Source organism: Cupressus sempervirens, chromosome 11, assembly GCF_028749045.1.
Source record: "Cupressus sempervirens isolate cs-2001-9-10 chromosome 11, ASM2874904v1, whole genome shotgun sequence".
Classification (NCBI taxonomy): Eukaryota; Viridiplantae; Streptophyta; class Pinopsida; order Cupressales; family Cupressaceae; genus Cupressus; species Cupressus sempervirens.
This window is the reverse complement of record NC_143128.1, coordinates 360,759,753-360,781,064: the sequence shown is the minus strand read 5'-3', so window position 1 is coordinate 360,781,064 and position 21,312 is coordinate 360,759,753. Positions and strand designations below refer to the sequence as shown.

The 21,312-nt window shown below is 40.8% G+C and overlaps 1 protein-coding gene across 1 annotated transcript in view; it reads left to right on the top strand.

Annotated features, from left to right (window-relative positions):
- Positions 1–21,112, top strand: part of LOC149529561 (S-adenosyl-L-methionine-dependent methyltransferases superfamily protein) — a 154,689-nt gene extending 133,577 nt beyond the window's left edge. The window contains exons 5-6 of the mRNA XM_089808945.1: positions 19,543–19,676; positions 20,641–21,112. Coding sequence (XP_089665071.1) covers positions 19,543–19,676; positions 20,641–20,938 — 432 coding nt within the window. The 3' untranslated portion in view covers positions 20,939–21,112. The remainder of the gene's footprint in view (positions 1–19,542; positions 19,677–20,640) is intronic.
- The last annotated feature ends 200 nt before the right edge of the window (positions 21,113–21,312 follow it).

The following is a 21,312-nucleotide window of genomic DNA, read 5'->3' as shown; positions in this document are numbered from 1 at the left end:
ATTGTAAGGAAGCCGACCTTCTCCGGAGATTGACCTCAGAGCGCAAGTCCCACACTTGGAGGTTATTTCCATGTTACACGAGGTTGCTTGAGGGTCATACCTCAAGCAAGGGTGCAAACTTCTGTGTCAATAGTTTGTAAAGTTCTGCAAATTCTTTTGTTCTTGAATCAGACTTATAGTTCAGTTTCGAGTTGCTGAGAATGATCTTTTAAACAATATGTATATTCAGATTTTATTGATGCAGATATCACTAATGTTTACTGCAAGTCCAGTCCCCTATACTCGATCTTGGATGATTGAGAATATCTTTGCTATGTATTTGAAGGAAGGAGAATGCTTGGAAGATTAGACTGCTATTTGTATGTGTGTCCTCCAAACTACATTCACAACCTATATATATATATATATATATATCCTTCTAGAGGGTATGTCCCTCAAGGGACATGACCCTTAGTTTTGGCATTAAAACATAATTATTCCTAAATCGGCGACTTCAAGAATTCTGATTAAAATTAACAAAACTAAGTATTAGTTTAGTTAAATACAAAACAAGAACATCTATTTGGAAATCGCCGGCACCTATAGGAGAGGCATAAATATGTATTACTTGCCAATCATTGGATATATTAACCATAAAAGAAGGTATGGTCTGTACTATCAGACCTATAGAATTATCCAGGTTACATTCCTAACACAGTTTTTGGCAAGCCCGGTGGGAAAGACATTTTCAGCAACACAAGTCAGCTGGAAGCCAATCTAATCTTATGCATTGAGAATTTGGGTGTTATTTTTAGTGCCATTAGCCTTTGGAGGCATTTCGTCAAACACCATGATGACTCTAGTGTACATGTACTAGTTTCAAGATGAAATAGTGTTGGTAAGTAAAGATCATTCTTGATCTTTTTGTGATTTTCAAGTTTTCTATGAAAATGCATTTTTTATGAAACTTTAACCATGGACCCATTTCATAGAAACAACTACTATTCCCCCCCCCCATATCATGAAGAGGCTATTCCTCAACCCTCATATTGCCAATTCCAATCTTAGCCCCAAGTTGGTTATAGCCAATCTGCTTTGAACTATTACTCTATTCCTACCCCTGCTCCACCAGTCCCAACATCCCCATATAAAGACCTTGAAGATATGATGTTGGAGTTCCAAAGGAGGATGGATTGGAAGTTTTGTAAACGAAATAAGCGGTTGCTGGCCTCGGATAGACAGCTTGGTGGGATGAATAAATGACTTGATGAGGTTGCAAGGTAGAAAGAGATAGAAAGAGAGTAGGAAGAGATGGCATACCAGGCCTATCTCCAAGAAGAAGAAGAAGAGAGGGAGAGAGGAGAATCTTGCAAAGCAAGTTACTGCAGCAAGAGAAGAGGAAATGAGACTCCAGTTAGCTCATTTTTAGACCAAGGAAGCAGAGGCAGCCCCTTCTCCAATATATGTCATCAGCTTCAAGAAGTCCCCTCCATCACAAGAGCCTGTTGCTGCAACTTCTCCACTCCCTGTGCGAAAAAGATGGCCTCACGAGCCTTCCATACCTATTACCATTTCACTCTTTAAGGGTGGACCGGCTGTATGGACTCCTAATGGTCCAACTAGGGAATTTTGGGAGAGTGTAGTAGAGTCTGCAAAGCTACCCTTCGAGGAGTTACAGCCTGCTGAGGAAAACAAAGAGGATCCAATCCTCTCATTTGAAGAGCTCCCCTCATTTGTTGAGGAAGAGGAAGAAAATGTTGTTCCTTCTCTTGAGGAACAAGTCATGTTTGAGCCTTTACAAGCGAATGAGGATCTACTGCAAGCTGAGCAAGAAGAAGATCATTCATTGCAGAAGACAGTCCTCCATGATATGGCGGAGGGAGAAGAGGATTTCAAGGATAGCTCTATCATTGAGGAGGAACATGTTGACATGCATGAGGTTTCCCCTCAACCTATGCATGTTACTACAGTTATGATGGAGGAGATCAATGATGAGGATGACCTTTTGGATGAGTTTGATGCTATCTATTCTTCCATAGAGGTTGAGTCATTATCTCCTATGAATGAAGAGCATGGTCTTCATGAACAACAAATGGAGAGTCACACCATACTAGTAGCTTCAGAGGAGGTGGTTCATAAACAACATGACATAGAGGTTGAGTCATTATCTCCTATGAATGAAGAGCATGGTCTTCATGAACAACAAATGGAGAGTCACACCATACCAGTAGCTCCAGAGGAGGTGGTTCGTGAACAACATGAAGACAAGGTGGAGATTTTTTCTTCATAGGAAGAGGAGCCACTTCCAAATTAGTTGGATGCTATCATTACAGAGCACATCAACATGGTCAACGCTGATTGCTTTGACCCAGAACCATCAAGAGGATGCTCCATAAGGCATCTGGCTCTGCAGCAGTGCAAGTTGCCGCCAGTCATGCTCACTCTTGAGCATGAGGAAAGTTTTCCCAAGGAAGAGCAAGCATGTTTTGCTTAGGATCAAGGCATCCCAGTGCTGGAGAGCAGTTTCATTGTTTTCAGCATTGGGAGGGAGGCATTCCGGGCAGCAGCATGTTTGTCATGCTTGCTGCTGTTTTCAGTTGCCCTCATGCATGGGAGAAGAAATCAGCTATTGAGGAAGGGCAGCTACTTTAACGAACCAGTCAATGGGTTTGTTTAACTTTTCCTCTCTATAAATTCATGTATTTGGATGTGCGGGTAAGTAGTGAATGAGAACCTTAGGTCCTCTTAGAAGTCCAGAATTTAATTATACAGTTACAATTTTTTATTCCCACAAATGCTGGATAGGCTACTTGGGCCATATTTACGAAGAAATGACACTAGTTGCATTCTCCTTTCTTCATTCAAAGGAGTTACAATATCAATTTTCCTTTTTACTATATACATTGTTTATACATTCATGGAGCTCCTTTGTCTACTAGAAGTCAACTGAGATCTTTCTCAAATTCCAATCTCTTTAGAAATGTGTACAACCCTGTTCACAAAAAGGCAACTCTCCACTTCTATCTATGGATTAGCTAACCCATAAATATATGACCACATGTCATGATAATGAATTGAACCACCCCCCATAAACATTTTACAACATAAATTAACCGAAACCGTAGACATAAAGCAAAGAAATATACTTTTAGGAATATTAACATACAAATCTAAATGTATATAAATATATATCTAAATGCATATGCTACTTACATCTAGATATTTGTAGCCAAGAATATCAAAGAAATATCTCATGTAAGCACTATAATCCTTTGTCACAGCGTAACAAACACTTATCTAAGCCACCACCCTGTCATTATTTATATACATCTATATATATGTAGCCATGAATATCGAAGAAATATCTCATTTAAGAACTATAATCCATCATCACAACATAGCAAACACATATCTAAGTCACTGCCTTGTCATTACTTAGAGTTAAATCTTAGTCCTACTTAATCTCCCCAAGGATCCGAGTGTATGGTATAAAAGTGCTTAGAGTTCATCATATATCAGAATGCTTAAATCAAAACCATAAGAGGTCCATCTGTCAGACTTACAAATCCATGAAGATAGCAGAGTCACAATTCCAATGGAACGAAAAGAGGATGTATCCCATCAAACCGTCAAATCCCAAAAATTCTTCATTAAATCTATTCACTGTCAGTACTTTGATTAGCTAATTTTTCAGCCTACCATTCCTTGCTCTCTTTATATGATCTACTATATGATGGTTAAAATTTTAAATAATTTTAGAATTTCCATTGATCTTTTAATGAGCCCATTCATAAGTCAATTAGGTGTGTTTCCATTTTTGACAACATTGATCATTATGGCGGAGTCACCTCCAATCTCCAATTTATCAACTTGAAGGTTTTGGCATAGAAGCAATCCTTCAGCCGGGGCTGAAACTCAACATAATTGTTAGATGCTGTACCAATGGGTCTAGCCATGTTGGCAATTAACTTTCTTTCCCAATCACGAACACAACACCCAATGACAACCATGTTAGCCGACTGGATGGTCTCGGTTGTGTTCTGTAGCCGACGGAATGATTGTTGTCAGTGTTTTGTATTTTGTAGCCGACGGGTAAATAGTTTGTAGTGGACATAATATTTGTGGCCGACGGACTCCTCCGGGAAGGTTCGGCAAATAGTATTTATATCCCGTCTGGGATCATTGTAAATCATCATCTATCTTCTATCAATTATTCATATTATGAAGCATAATGTATGTATGGCATATGCGAATATAATTTTTCTATTCTGTTCCATTGTCTGTATGTGTTGATTTCTTTACCAGTATGGTAAACATTTGGCGCCGTTGCTCGATGGACCTGGTACGGAGGCAGGCAGATGGAAATTAAATGCCGAATCTGTTGAATAAAAATAAGAACACGGTGAAGGATAAAGATGAGATTCGCACAACTCAAGCTAATTTAATTCTGGCATAGCAGGCAGAGCGCCGAAGGAGATTCCAGAAGATTGCCGACAGAAACCGAAGTGCGGAGGAATTGCTGGAGGAGACTCGACAGCAGGTGGAGTTGGTGGAAGAAGCACAACAAGCGTTCTTGAAATTGTGTTCGCCAAGGGAAGAGAATTCAGACGGAAGAGCATCGACTAACACGGCTCAGAGTGCCGAGGGAGCACGAACAAGGAGTGACCTCTTCGTCCGGGATACACTTCCACGGGAGACAGCTTCAGAAGATCCTTCTTCTTCACCAAGGTTCGCAGCTGTTGAGACCTCTGGTGTGGGAGTTCATACCTCCAGTGTAGGAGTTCAGACCGCCGGTGTGGGAGTGCAAGCCTCCGGTGTGGGAGTTCAGACCACCGGTGTGGAAGAGCAGACCTCCGGTGTGGGAGTGCAGACTGCCAGTGCGAGAGTAAATAGCGCCAGTGTTGTAGGACCCAGTACGCCTCTCTACCAAATAAAGTTGTGATGGCGGGACCCAAAGAAAAGCTGCCGAAGTTTGAGAGCGATGGTACAACCAATCCCATTCGACATTGTAAGAAATGTGAGACGATCTGGCGGGCAAATGGAATCACAGATGCCAACGAATGGGTCAGGCAATTTCCGGCAACCCTACGGGGTGTGGCAATTGATTGGTTTTTGGATACGAATCCACAAAAGCTAAATAGTTGGGATAACATTAAAAAGGAATTTCTAGCAGAATTTAAACTATTGCGGGATGATAATGAAATTGTAGTAGAGATCTTCAATACTAAGCAGGGGAAGAACGAAACTGTCTACGTTTATGCCAGGAAATTAAAAGACTTGATAAACAAAATGGAAAGTAAGCCGGCAGACAGACTTCAGAAAAGATGGTTCGTGGACGGCCTATGCTCGAAGTTGCGGAGGAAAATGAAAATTGTGCCACCGTCGTCATATGCGGACACGTATAATAGAGCACTGGACCTTGAAAGTGAGCAGAAGACAAAGAAGAAAAAAACTAGCTCCTTTGATTCTGATGACGATGAGCCTGCCGAAGATGATAGCAGCGACGACAAAGGTAGCAACAAGAAGGTTCCTACCCTACAGAAGGATATGGTTCGCATGATGGAGTTTAAAAACATGCAGAAGGAGCCAAAATGCAATGAACTGTGGTGCACGGAATGTAAGACCGACAGTCATACTAAAGGATCGTGTCCGAAGAACCAATTTTGTGACATTTGTCGGATTATAGGCCATTCCACAAAAGAGTGCCCCTTTAACATGAAGACAAGAGTATCTCCACAGGTGTTTCTTACACAAGAGGCTTCCTCGTCGGGCAGTAGCGGAAATACGAATAGTACAGGTGCCACATCCAGCGGATACAAGAATAATAGCAGAGGGCAAAATATCAACAATGCGAATAGTGGGAGCCGAAGTCGAATCCAGTATGATGCAAACAGACGGCCGATCGTTCAATGCTGAGAATGTAATTTGTGGGGTCATTTTGCGCGGGATTGTACAACGGCAAACACACCCAAACTACTGTGTAGATGGTGTGGACCCGACGATCACAAAGATTCCAAGTGTCCAAAGTCTGGAGTCAACTTGATCACTGTCGGCACAGATGTAGAGGAGGTTCTGGCAATTACACGGAGGCAAGCGGAGGAAAAGAGAAAATTGGGGGAAGCACAGGCGGAAATTGTAAAGGCATCATTGGTGGGGACATCTCAGTTGAAGGGCATCACCGACACCTTGGCAAGGAACTTCGCAAAACAAAACATTGTACAACAAATCTTACAAACGGAGGTACCGGTCAAGATAAGTGACCTCACAATGCCCCAGTTACGGACGGCCATTCTAAATCATGGACCATTTCCGAAAGCAACGGAGGACACAGGAAGGGATAGTAGTGCAATGGTGGCAACAAACCCAATGCTTCTGGCTCTCACGATGGGAAGGCATCCAGCGGTCATCGAGATGGGAATTTTGGGAAAGGTTCTGACAAACACAATTGTCGACGGAGGGTCCGGTGTGAATGTGTTACCGGAGGATACCTGGAAGAAGTTGGGAAAGCTGACCTTATGGCCACCTGCATTCTAGTTGCTCACGGCAGACCAACACGGAATCAAACCGTTGGGAATCTTGAAGGCGCAACTGGTAACTATTGGAACGCAACCATTTTTATTGGATTTTGTGGTTATTCCATTGAAAAGAAAAGGATATGATACTATTCTGGGACAGGATTGGTTGGTGCAAGAAAAAGTAAAACATGATTGGAAACGAAATACCCTATCAATGGAGGGCGGAGGCAAAAGATTCACAATTGACCTGCATACACAAATGGTCGGCGAGGAGGCAGCATCGTCAGATTCTGAAAGTGAAGGCGAGAGTGATGACGAAGGAAAGAGGAGAATGGAACTGGACAAAGGAGTATTGAGACTTGACAGAGGATCCAATGACGACAACCTGGACTCGGTGAATGGCCTTTACCACTGGCAGATAGAAGACTACGAATTGTTTCCGAGTTGTAATATGCTAAGGGTCGACGAAGGTAAGGAAAAAAAGGAAAATGAGTGTTTGAAGGAATACAGAGCAGTGGAAGAAGGAAAGGTGGCTACGCCTGAAGCTGAGGGGAAGAACATACAGTCCAAACCCAGAAAAAAGAAAGATCCCACCATTCGGTACACAGTGAACGGACCGCACAAGAGGAAAAGAACGCATCGCACCATAAAATTACTTGAAGGGTACCGACAACAAGGAAATAAGCTAGATGCGCGACGACCACAGGCATAGTGGGCGACGGAGGTAACACAGAACAGACATCATAAGGCGTGGCATGACAAACTCAGTAGGTTTCAGCTGGGGCAGTTGGTACTCAAGTACGACAGTCGGGATGAAGTCAAATAGGAAAGGTTTAAGGCAAGATGGGTTCGACCATATCAGACCCAACAGGTTGGCGACAATCGGGTGATAAAAATTGGAGACATTGGACGAGCAAGAGGTGCCTTCGGTAGTCAACGGATTTAAATTGCAAATATATGGTGCCAGGAAGACTCCGTCGCTGTCACAGAATGGCCAGTTGACTCCGTCGTCATTGTAGAGTGGTGACGCCTGGAGGCAAAATTGAGGTGTTGTCTTTCTATTTTATTTTATTTTTGTCAAAAAAAAAAAAATTAAAAAAAAAAAAAGCAAAAAAAAAAAAAGAAAAAAAAAAATTTGAAAAAAAAAATAAAAAGCAAAAAAAATAAATAAATAAAAAGTAGTAAAAATCCCGCGGGCAGATGCAGCTGTCCCGCGGGTAGTCCTGCGGCAGAGGTCCGCGGACTGTCCCATGGGTGGTCCCCACGGCAGAGGTCCGCAGGTGGCTCCCGCGGACATGTCCCATGGGTAGTCCCCGCGGGTAGTTGTTCGTGGACTGTCCTGCAACAGATGTCTGCGGACTGTTCCACGGGAGGTCTTCCATAGCATGATCTATCTGTCTGTTTTCATTTTCGGAAGAATTGTTGAGCTTCTCATTGCCGAAAGAGTGGTTTCAACGAAAGATTGTTGGAGTTTTGTTTCTCATTTGCGGAGGAGAGATTGTGGAGTCTGTGTAAAACATGGGTGTGCGGAGTTTTCTAAAAAAAAAAAAAAACGACGACAGATTCAAGTTGTTCAGAATGAGTGACAGATAATGCCAAAGGGAAGGGGAAGCATCAGTGGTTGCCAGAAAGAGTGTAGAATTGGCAGAAAATGACAGAAATGGTGTGCTCCGTGCATTTCTGTGTGGGTTGCGAAGTGCTAATTTGGTCTGGGCGGCGAGGGGCACTGCCTCTCGACCCCGCCGAGGGTGTTGCCCCCTGGACCCCCAGTCGTTGTGGATATCAGTCGTGGGAGTCTGACCAATTGAGAAGAGTTGAAGTTGCTGCAGGGATGGACTTTCTGTGTACCAGAGGCACTGGGAGTAGGTGTTGGCCGGGAGGCTATCTTGGTGGATGTGTAGAGAGCTTGGGAGGAGCTGATCATCTAGTTGGAGGCAGTGCAGCGACACTTAGCTCAGTGGACCCAGTGTTGGAAGCAGAGAAAGCAGCACGGGTGGCTATTAAGGTCAGCTTGAGGAGACAGTATTGTGTTAGCAGAGGCTACAGCTGTAACGGGATGAATGTGGAAGTGATGCGACAGAAGCGGATTTCTCTTGTTGTAGTCACTTTGTTAATGTATTTTGTTTGTTAATTTGTTTCAGATATTTTGTAATTGTCGTCCGGAGACAACTTTTCTTTTTGGGAAGGATGGTGTTAGCTGATTGGATGGTCCCAGCGGTGTTCTGTAGCCGATGGAATGATTGTTGTCGGTGTTTTGTATTTTGTAGCCGACGGGTAAATAGTTTGTAGCAGACATAATATTTGTGGCCGACGGACTCCTCCGGGAAGGTTCAGCGAATAGTATTTATATCCCGTCTAGGATCATTGTAAATCATCATCTATCTTCTATCAATTATTCATATTATGAAGCATAATGTATGTCTGGCATATGCGAATATAATTCTGCTATTCTGTTCCATTGTCTGTATGTGTTGATTTCTTTACCAGTATGGTAAACAAACCACTCCGGGATTACCTCAAGATGCTCAATTGAAATTCAACTTAAACCATATAGTTTTTCGGAGCTTGCCATTTACGTTCCTTCCTCAAGAGATCTGACTTCCCTTTATCTTCACCTATGAAAGGGGGGATTCTCAATCCAAACCATTTTTTCCTTATCTTGTCATCCCAACTTGTGAACACTTTCTCTTCATATTTATTCGTGTTTCTACTATTTACCACCCCCGCTGTAGAAGCTTTAATCTTGTTTGTCAGTTGCTCAAAGCTCATCCTAGTTGTTTTAAATATTCTCTTGTTCCTTTCATTCCAAAGCTCCCAGATTAATAAAGATGGGGCCATTTTCCGGATATTTCTATAGAGATCCTTCTTCCCCCTCCTAGGCCATCTCTGAAAGAAACCTAGTAAATTTTTTAGTAGTGCTGTCCTCCAACCTAGTTTATTCAATAATCATCTCCAAGATTTATTTGTGTATTCACAATTTAACAAAATAGGATCCTTTGATTCTTCATTCACTTCACATAGAGCGCAACCGGATGGGCACTGATAACCCATCTTCCTGAACCATTCAGTTGTAATTATTCTCATCTGAAATACAGCCCATGCAGACATCCCAGCTTTAGGTAGACAATTCTCATCCCAACATAATTTACTGATAACTATGTTTTGCTAAGCTGATTCCTTTTAGAGAGATTATCATACCCATCATTGACATTGTATTCTGTATTTATTCACTTTTGCCCGTATAACCCTATTGTTATCCATATTGAGCATGACTTTCCTTTCCTTCAGAATTCCATTCAATCTGTTATGGAAATCCAGTGGTAAGTGTAATACCTCCATTAGTTTGCAGCACCATCCTATCGCTGGGTTACCACTAGGTGTCTCCAAGTAGTCCTTAACATAGATAGCTCTTCTGCTCTTAAGGGCTTCTACGGACTGCTGATCATCTAAAAGGGTTTTCAAGATTGGGTACCCTAATCATGAATCATCCCAAAAAAGGGAAGAACCCCCATCCCCAATATCCTGAGAGATTTCTTCAATGATAATGTGTCTACATTCCCTAATAAAACTCCAAACACTCGAACTGCTTGGAGGGGCTGCATGTCTGAAGATACTAAGGAGATCCTTCCCATCCAAGTATTAATGCCTAAGGATCTTGATCCATTTAAGTCCGGGTTTTTGTACATCTTTCATACAAGTTTAGCCCCAAAAGCTATATTCTGATCTTTAATGTGTTTGAAGTGTATTGCATCTTCTTCTCTTGATCTGCAGATCTTATTCCAAGCAACCATAGTCATCCTTGCTTTGTCTGCAGTTCCTTTACAAAAGAAAGTCCTTAACTTGCTAATTAATTTCTTTTTGATACCTGCAGATAGGCTATAACAAGTCATTTGATATATTGGGATAGCTGGGAGGACTGATTTAATCATTGTTACTCTCACTGCTATGGACGGCCATTTTCCTTTCCATGATTCCACGTGTTTGTCAACTTTTGTTAGGACATTTTCCTAAAGATTTGTTGATCTACTCCCTTGTCCAAACGGAGCCCTAGTTATTTACATGTTAGCCTTCCTCTTCTAAAATCCAGGATATTACAAATCTCGTCCTCTATTTTGGCATTTGTATTAAAGAAGAATATTTCCAATTTATCTTTATTAATAAGTTGTCCTGAAGCTTCTGCATAAGCATCTAAGAGCCTTTTGATATTTCTAGCTTCTTCAATCTCCACCTTCCCATAGATCATTGTGTCATCAACAATTTGTGTTACAGGTACTAACACATGATTTTAATCCCTTTTACTTCACCTCTCTCTAGCCTTAGTAAGGGATCTGCCTAGAGTTTCAACCATTATAATAAGGAGAAAGGGGAATGGAGGATCCTCTTGAAGTAATCTCCTAGAGATTCTAAAAAAACCTTTTGGGAGTCCATTAACCAAAACCGATAATGTCTTTTTTCCTTACACTGTATTCCCCGCCCCTTTACCCTGATTTGAGTACAAGAGTCAGAGAAATGACATAATGTATTTGAGATCTAAAGTGACTAATTTCATAGGAATGACTTCTTTCTTGCTGGCATTGGCAGGAGGAATTGTGTAATATCCTCCCCTGATTTGAACTTTGACTTGCAGAAATTTAACTTAAGGAATATTGTCAAACACTTTGTATGCAAACTCATAAAGCTGATTTCCTCAATAAATTGCTTTCCAATGAGTAGATTTACGAACAACTATGAAGTGACATTAAAATGCATAATACACATCATAACATTTTCACAAACACTTGGTACACATTCAATAGTATATGAAAAATCTGGAAACTCTTTCAATCTGCTAATAAAGGGTGATTTTTAAATGTAGATGTGCACTTACAGCTGCCTTAAAGGCTGCAACAACTATTCAGACTTGTATTCAACAATTATTATGCAAAATATCAAAATTTGACAGAAGAAACCTGGAATTAGTGGCCGTAGTATCTTGTAGATGTAGTCGGCCAACCCTCCAAACTTCTAATCAGCCGGAAAAACAAGTAAACTTGATACCAACACTGTTCACGCCGTACTGTAGCAAAATACTGTTCATGCCGACTGTAGCAAAAACTAACTTCAGATCTGCACCTCAAACCCTTGTAAATTTCTTTATGCAAACGCCCCAAATGAAACCCAGTGTATTTCCTGAAGTGAAAACACCCTTGATCCTCCTGACTGTGTCTTCCAACAGCGAAGAGAATGCTAGCAAAGAGGGATTCCGTCCTCCAAGCCCGATAATCAAATATCCAGCAACATAACATTAATCTTCATCCAAGCATACAAAAAAAAAGCTCTTCCATTTCTTTTATAGTGTTCTCACAAGAGCTCAATCCTTCGTTTTCTCAATGCGGAATAAAACATAACTCCCTTTATGTACCTTATGTCTCCAATGTGTTATAAAAATAAAGGGAACTCTTTTAATTTAAATATTTCCCACAAACTATAGTCTATGCATTAATAAAGTTAAATATTTAAATTTAACTTTATAAAATGGCTTTATCAATGCATAACAAATCTTATCAATGATAAATAAATCTTCTTGTCGATTTTAAACAATTACCATCGACATACCACTGTGACTGAATGTCCGGCCATGTCCAAGATGAGTTACTATAAATAGTAAGTATGCCCAAAGTTGCCTCAGAACCCCTCAGAAAGACCTACAACTGAAACTGTCTAGGCCAAATGGCCTCTAAGCCCCTTTAGTGTCCTAGTTAGCCTACAGGACTGTGGGGAAATAGGCTAACGACAACATCATGCTATGAATGCTAGAAAGGGGACATTACAGTCCGCCCTTCCCAAAATTGCTTGTCCTCAAGCAATTTCAGCTCTGGATGTTGCAATATCTGCTCATTTTCTCAAGTAGCATCCTCAACAGGTAGGTTCCTCCACTTCACTAGATACTCCCTGATAGTCCTCCTGCGAAGCACCCTCTCCCTGGAGTCAAGTATGGCCTCGGGAACCAAGATAAGCTTCCCCTCATCATCAAGAGCTGGCAATACTACTGAAGGCACCACATTGTGACCCAATGCCTTCTTAAGGCGTGACACATGGAACACATTATGCACTTTACTATCTGCAGGCAACTCCAACTCATAAGCTACTTCGCCCACTCTCCTGATAACTTTGAACGGTCCATAGTAGCGTGGTTTCAATTTCTCTGCTCCACTCTTCTTGAGAGAGGACTATCTATACGGCTGTAACATGAGGTACACCATATCTCCCACCTCAAAAGACCTCTCAACCCTGTGCTGATCAGCATATTGATTCTGCTAATTTTGTGCCTTTTGCAAATTTTCCTTCAAGGATTGCATAATGTCCTGACACTCCTGCAAAGTATCCTTGGCCTTAGGCACCCTGCTGTCCCCAAATAACAAATCAAAAAAATTAGGAGCATCATACCCGTACAGTGCCATAAAAGGGGACATTTGAATAGACATATGGAAAGAGGTATTATAGCAGTACTCCCCTAGATGTAGCCACTTCACCCAAGCCTTCTGCTCTCCTGCAATGTAGTTTCGAAGGTACCCCTCAACTCATTTGTTCACTATCTCTGTCTGCCCATCAGTTTGGGGGTGGTAGCTGGTACTCGGAGTGAGCTCTGTTCCACATAACCTGAACAACTCCTGCCAAAAGTGGCTCATAAATCTGCTGTCTCTGTCACTGACTATGCTTCGTGGTATCCCATGTAGTCTGAATACCTCTCGAAAAAATAGTTCTGCTGTTTGTGCTGCTGAATATGTAGACGAAATTGCAAAGAAATGTGCAAATTTCGTCAATCTGTCTACCACAACAAAGATACAATCCCGACCCTGTGCCTTGGGGAGGCCTGTGATAAAATCCATGGAAATGCTATCCCACTTCTTCTCTGGTATGGGTAGGGGCTGTAGTAAACCACCCGGAAAAGAATGTTCCTGTTTGTTCTGCTGACACACAGGGCATTCCCTAACAAACTGAAGCACCTTTGATTTGAGTCCTTTCCAAGTGAAGCGCTCTCACCTGCCGATATGTCTTAAAGAATCCGGGATGTCTTGCCATTGGTGAATCATGAAATGCCCTCAAAATCTTCTGCTTCATAGTAGACCCGAGTACTAAATAAATCCTTTCCTTGTAGATGATCAGATCATTTACGACAGTGTATCAACTATCTTGAATAGCTCCCTCAATAATGCTAGATGCCCAACTATCCTTAGCATATTCTGCCAAGATCATCTCTCTCCAATCATCCATGACTATCCCAACAGCAAGCAAATGAGGCCTTCTAGATAAAGCATCTGCAACAATATTTTTCTTCCCTTTGACATAGGCTATGTCAAAATCATAGGCCTGTAATTTACTCACCCATTTCTGTTGCCTGTCATTAAGGTCCTTCTGTCCAAGGAAATGTTTCAAGCTATTATGATCTGTTTTTACTGTGAATCGGCTTCCCACTAAGTACTGCCTGAACTTAGCTAGCGCGTGCATGATTGCTAGCATCTCTTTGTCGTAGATGCTGTAGGTTCTCTCCACACCTCGTAATTTTCTACTCTCATATGCGATGGGATGTTTGTCTTGCATGAGAACAGCTCCTATGCCCTCTCCCGAGGCATCACACTGCAGCTCAAAGGGCCTGGTGAAATCTGGAATGGCTAAAACAGGACATGTACTCATCAGCTCCTTAAACCTGTCAAAACAATCCTGAGCCCTTTCTGACCACTTGAAACTATCTTTCCGTGTCAAATCTGTAAGTGGTGCTGCTATCTGTGAAAATCCCTTCACAAATCTGTGGTAGAACCCACAAAGCCCGAGAAATCCCTTGAGTTGTGAAGTGTTCCTCGGTGGTGGCTAATCCAGAATGGCCCTGATCTTGTCTGGGTCAACCCGAACACTTCCTGCACTAATAATATGCCCTAGATAGAGCAACTCTATCATCCCAAACTCACATTTACTCATCTTGGCATATAATGACTCCCTCTCTAGAATACTGAGCACTGTATCAATATGCTTCAAATGTTCCTCCCAAGTACGGCTGTATATCAGTATATCATCAAAAAATATCAACACAAACTTCCTCAACTGATCTCTGAACACTCTATTCATACAGGACTAGAAAGTGGCAGGGGCATTTGTCAACCCAAAGGGCATGACTAAGAACTCAAAATGTCCATAGTGGCATCTAAAAGCTGTCTTCTCCACATCCACCTCTCTAACCCGTATCTGATGGTAGCCGGATCTCAAATCAATCTTAGAGAAGTAGCATGCACCATGCAATTCATCAATAAGCTCATCGATGCGCGGGATAGGGTATCGGTTCTTGATTGTCTTCTTGTTTATCTCCCTATAATCAATGCACATCCTCATTGTACCATCCTTCTTCTTCACCAATACTACTGAAGAAGCGAAAGGACTTTTGCTTGGCCGTATGTGCCCCATGTCAATCAACTCCTTAATTGCCTTTTCTATTTCATCCTTATATCTCTTCGGATGGCGGTAAGGTGTGATGATAACTGGCTTAGCCCCTTCCTCTAATTCAATAACATGCTCGATTCCCCTATCCGGGGGTCTCCCTGGAGGTATCTCACCAAAGACCTTAGTATGTTTGGTTATTATTTTTTGTACATCAAGTGGATACTCTAGTTTATGCTGCTTTGTCATCTCAGGCATTACTCTAAACTCTGCTGCCCACTGCACCTGATCATGTCTAAAGAAACTCTGCATCCGCTTGAGTGACACCACTCGAAGTCTCCCATCTGACAAACCTCTGAGCACTATCTTCTTACCATTTGCCTCAAACCTCATTTCCATTTTCTCAAGGTTAAATGTGAACTCTACCAGAGACTTCATCCAGTTCATCCCAAGCACCATATCCCTATCACCAATGTTGACCGCAAAGAAATCTCCTGTCATGTCATAATCTCCCAAACGAAGCTGCAAGTTGGAGATTTTCTTGGTACATTCAATTTTGAAGCCATCGGCAACCATCACCTTAAATCCCCTATGCTCCTCTGTATGTAGCCCTCTGCGTGTCACAAACTTCTCATCAATGAAGTTATGTGTCGCCCCTGTATCAATGAGTGCCACAACTCTCTGTCCATCCAAGGTTCCCCTAACTCTGAAAGTGACGGCCTCCTGTATACTTGACAACTGAGCTATCGTGCTATCACCGTGTGCTTCCTCCTGTGAAGAACTATCATCATCTCCATCTGATTCAGATGACTGCTCTGAATCTCCATCTACTGACTCTTCAGCTGAAAAGTACTCCATCTGCTTAGCTTTTGCTTTCAATGGACACTTATGTGACAAATCCCAAGGCTCCCTGCAATGAAAACAAAGCTTCTTCTTCCTGAGATCATTAAGTGTCTCATTGTCCAACCTCTTACTTTCCTCCTTAGCTGGCTGAACCTCTTTATGAAAAGGTTTCTTGTCCTTATCTTTCTTTGAAGGGAAACTCTTTGCCTGGAATTTATTTTTTGAAGATGAAGAGGAATCCATGTCACGAACTTTCTTAATGGCTTCCTACAAAGTGGGAGGGTTGAGAGCTTTAATCCACCCTCTCAATGGATCAGCTAACCCATCCATAAATAGAACTAGTATCCTTCGTTCAGATACATCTGTTACTAACACTGCAAGTTTCTGAAATTCTGAAATGTATGTTTCCAATGAGCCCCACTGTTTAAGCTGAGCTAACTCCTTGAAATGGAGTTCTGGATCCTTCCTATCAAAACGATCAATCAGCCTCTCTGTAAACTCCACATATGAGGTAATGTGTGCATGTCCCATAGTGACTATACCATGATGCCACCACTCGTGTGCTAACCCATCCAGATGAATTGCTGCGTACTTAATAGCTTCTTCCTCGGGCATAGGGTTCAATTGAAAGTATGTGTCAAGCTTTTGAACCCAAGCTCTTGTTGTAGACTTTCCTGAGCCATCATAATATGGTAACTCAAGTCTCCCTACTTTCTTCCGTAGCTCATAGCTCTGGTTCCTGTCATGTCCACGTGGCATATGTTTCATCCGCACATCCATATACTCCCTAAAGGTAATTGCAGCAGTAAAATTTGGCCCTCCGGCTTCCCAATCTCTCCTCAACTGGTCCTGTATATCAGTAATCTGGGGCTCTGGTACGAGCTGCTCTGGAGCTCTAGGAGGAAATGTAGGAATCATGGGCCTTGAACTCACTGTCCTAGCTCGCTGGGGTGCATGACCGAAATTGTTCCCAACTTGTTCATCTCCATTATGTGTCCCATCCTGATCATTTCCATTCTGATTGTTACCATTCTGATTATTTCCTCCACCCATGTTAGCATTCAACCCCATTTGACGAGCCATCATCTGCATCATAAAATCCAATCTCTGATTCTGTTCCTATGCCCTTTGTTCTGCTACTCGCTGACCCTGCACCAAGGTCTCTAATAACTGTAAGAATCTTTCCTCTCCAGGCTCTGGACCGGCATTCCCGCCTCCACCTAATCTTGTATTCCTGTCATCTCGGTCACCCATATTGCTGTCTTGATCAAAGAATACCTCCGCTGTGTCTGTATGACTGGATTCTATACCCCCCTGTACGGATGAACTAGACTGTTTGCTTTGCAGGTCTGAACTCCTACTTTGTCTTGCTCTGGTATTGCGGAAATTATAAGGCCCCTGTCGCATGCTCAAACATAAATGCTCTGATTTTAGTGTTTTGACATTTCATCAAACACTTTCCCCTCTATCCGCCAGTTCCAAATTTCCTATAAGACCTCCACAGGATGGCAGGACTTATAGCTCTGATACCACTGTAATATCCTCCCCTGATTTGAACTTTGACTTGCAGAAATTTAACTTAAGGAATATTGTCAAACACTTTGTATGCAAACTCATAAAGCTGATTTCCTCAATAAATTGCTTTCCAATGAGTAGATTTACGAACAACTATGAAGTGACATTAAAATGCATAATACACATCATAACATTTTTACAAATACTTGGTACACATTCAATAGTATATGAAAAATCTGGAAACTCTTTCAATCTGCTAATAAAGGGTGATTTTTAAATGTAGATGTGCACTTACAGCTGCCTTAAAGGCTGCAACAACTATTCAGACTTGTATTCAACAATTATTATGCAAAATATCAAAATTTGACAGAAGAAACCTGGAATTAGTGGCCGTAGTATCTTGTAGATGTAGTCGGCCAGCCCTCCAAACTTCTAATCAGCCGGAAAAACAAGTAAACTTGATACCAACACTGTTCACGCCGTACTGTAGCAAAATACTGTTCATGCCGACTGTAGCAAAAACTAACTTCAGATCTGCACCTCAAACCCTTGTAAATTTCTTTATGCAAACGCCCCAAATGAAACCCAGTGTGTTTCCTGAAGTGAAAACACCCTTGATCCTCCTGACTGTGTCTTCCAACAGTGAAGAGAATGCTAGCAAAGAGGGATTCCGTCCTCCAAGCCCGATAATCAAATATCCAGCAACATAACATTAATCTTCATCCAAGCATACAAAAAAAAAGCTCTTCCATTTCTTTTATAGTGTTCTCACAAGAGCTCAATCCTTCGTTTTCTCAATGTGGGATAAAACATAACTCCCTTTATGTACCTTATGTCTCCAATGTGTTATAAAAATAAAGGGAACTCTTTTAATTTAAATATTTCCCACAAACTATAGTCTATGCATTAATAAAGTTAAATATTTAAATTTAACTTTATAAAATGGCTTTATCAATGCATAACAAATCTTATCAATGATAAATAAATCTTCTTGTCGATTTTAAACAATTACCATCGACATACCACTGTGACTGAATGTCCGGCCATGTCCAAGATGAGTTACTATAAATAGTAAGTATGCCCAAAGTTGCCTCAGAACCCCTCAGAAAGACCTGCAACTGAAACTGTCTAGGCCAAATGGCCTCTAAGCCCCTTTAATGTCCTAGTTAGCCTACGGGACTGTGGGGAAATAGGCTAACGACAACATCATGCTATGAATGCTAGAAAGGGGACATTACAAATTGTTTGACTGTTGACCTCCCAAATTTGAAAAAAAAAAAACTTTTTTTCAACTCTGATACAAATAGCAGGATATCTTGTGTTAATACAATAAAGATCTCTAAAGCAGATTCTGTGTGAAAATGTTAATGAGAATGCTGGAGAACCAATAGGAGCACCTGTGACAGGAGGGCTCTATGAGGTTGATATATCAAACAGGCATTGGTTTCCAGTTTATTGGCATGAGGAAAGTAGACAATCATTGGTTTGCTTTCAAAGGAGGTTCTCAATCAGAATGGCTGCCTCTGAGAGAAGATATCACACAACTTGAACTTGTATAACTTAATCAAGTATGGCATAGTGACATGCTTAGTGGAAAGTAGAGATTACCTGCAAGGCTGGTTCAAGAGGCCAGAGATGAGGTTCAGAGATGGTAGCATGAAAATGGATACGGTTGTGCCAAAGTGTTGAATGTTGGGCACATTAACACATAAGAGAAAGGTGTAGATAAACATCTGTTGAGTCTGACTTGGCCTGGAAAGGACTCTTCCAAAGTGTATGTGAACGAAATTGGCAAAGTTGAAGTCTCATAAATTTTCTCTGAAGTTGATTTGAAATTAAGTATGGAAATGCAGAGGATATTGTTGTCATAGCGTTATGGCTGGATTCCACGTGGGAGATTGTTGAATGTGAAACCCAACAGTCACTCAGCTCTTCATATTCTGGACAATGCTATAATGTTTTCTTATAAGGAGCATGTTGTTGCTGCATTTTATGTAGCTGAATTGTATCTAAAAATAGTAAATAATAATATTGCTTTCCTTGAAGAGTGAATGTAACCTGTTTGGGTGAACCACTATAAACCTGGTGTTTATTCCTTGTTTTTTATTCCTTGTTTATTGCTCTTTTATTTTAATGTTTGGCCAAGTTTTTGGTGTCTAAATAGTGAATAGCTTCACAATCCCTCATGATGGTTTTTAGCAATACCGTTAAAATTACTAGTGTTTCTGGATTCAAATACCTGTTCTGACAAATAACATTCAGTTTTGTGCATGATATGCAGGTTAATCTACATATGGATTCATCATGCGCTAGCGATTCTTTATTACAGAAAAGCTCGACTGAGGCATGTGATCCAGTGTCTAGCTATTGCATGCCTCTCGGGAGACAAAATATAGATGTTTGCAGAAGTTACAGGTAACCTCTCCCCATATTTAAAAAAAAACAATTTTCATGGGGAGAATAGGTTCTTGTCCTCCATATAATATTTGGATGGTGAGTCACGGAATCATAGGCTAGGGAATCTTGCTAACTGTAAGCTAAAATGGTTTCCGTAAGAGTCTAAGAAATTGATGTATGATGTACTTATACAAAGCACAAGGAAAATGACTGAGGGAAGCGGGGGATGAGCTATGTTGAAACATTTTTGTAACCTTAAAGTTGCTTCATTTATCTTGTGAAAAAATCTCTGTTCAATTGTATATAAGACAGGATAAGAAATATTTAGCTTAAGACTCAAATCCTAAATACCATAGGTTCTCATGGGGCCCAATCACATAGATCCTGGCAAGTATTCTCCTGTCCTGTAATAATGATATTTAGGCAACATTTATCTCATGAAATATGCCTCTGAATATCTGTTTTACTGTATATTAGATAAGCCAAAAAGATTTAGCTTAAGATTCAAAATCTAAATACCACAGGTTCTCATGGCACCTGGCTACTTCGATCCTGGCATATATTCTGTATTTGGTTTCAAATCTTTAGTTGTAACCCTTGTAAATTATCATTATAGATGATTCTCTCATGTGATGTTGTATTTGGGCAATTGCATGGTCATGTGTAAAGGTTAGAGGCTAAATGATTTCCTATTTAACACCATATATTGGGAAACCAATTTCTTCTGAGACATTGTACTTGAGGCTTGACTCTTGACACTTGGCACTTGAGGTGCATGGTCATGATGCAAAAATGAATGAAGTGAAAATGAAAACATGCGTAACATAAGATCTTCTTTGTAATTTCTTGTTCATCTTAGATCTGTTTTATTGTTATTTTTTCCTCAATGTTATGTATTTCGTAGGTAGATGTATTTGGAAATAGATAATGTTTTGTTATTTGTTATTGTAATGATGTTGATTTCTCTCTTGGCCAATTACAGGGATGCGCTGAGAGGTACACACACATTGGAGACTGAGCAAGGCGAGTCTACGTTGGCATTTACTGTAACAGTTCCTTTTCTGCAAAATCTTACACTTATTGTTACCAGAGGATTTTCCCCTCTAGGAAGCAAAGGAAGCAAAAGGGAGGTACTAGAAAAATTTGAATCAAGTGACTGGTTGAATAAGAAACTAGTTCTAGAAAAACTTATATCGGAATCTCAAACAATTGAGGAACTCTTCAACTTGCATTTCAATTGCTTTCAATATGTAAGAAGAGGTTTATTCGTTGTCAGATAATAAACAGAAATTTGAAATAAAATAAAATCATGAATCTTTTATGTTTTCTAAGGGCAGCTAATGACAAGTCTATGCGACTACATTTCGCTGCACAAAGGATTACTACTATATTACTGAGCATAGACATATTCTACCTGTCTATACAATTTTTTCAAGTAGGGAGATATTTTAGAATCCTACATCCTTTTCCTGTAGAAAATTTTGAACATTTGGAATGTTGTGATGCTTTTCAAGTGTTAAATTTTAGGAAGAAACCTCTTCTCTAGGATTTGCACACAAATTCTTCTTTTATATTTTTTATCAGAATAAGTTTCCGACATCTTTTCAAAGGTTTTCTTAATTTGCTAGATTGGCATTGGACATTCTTATTCATA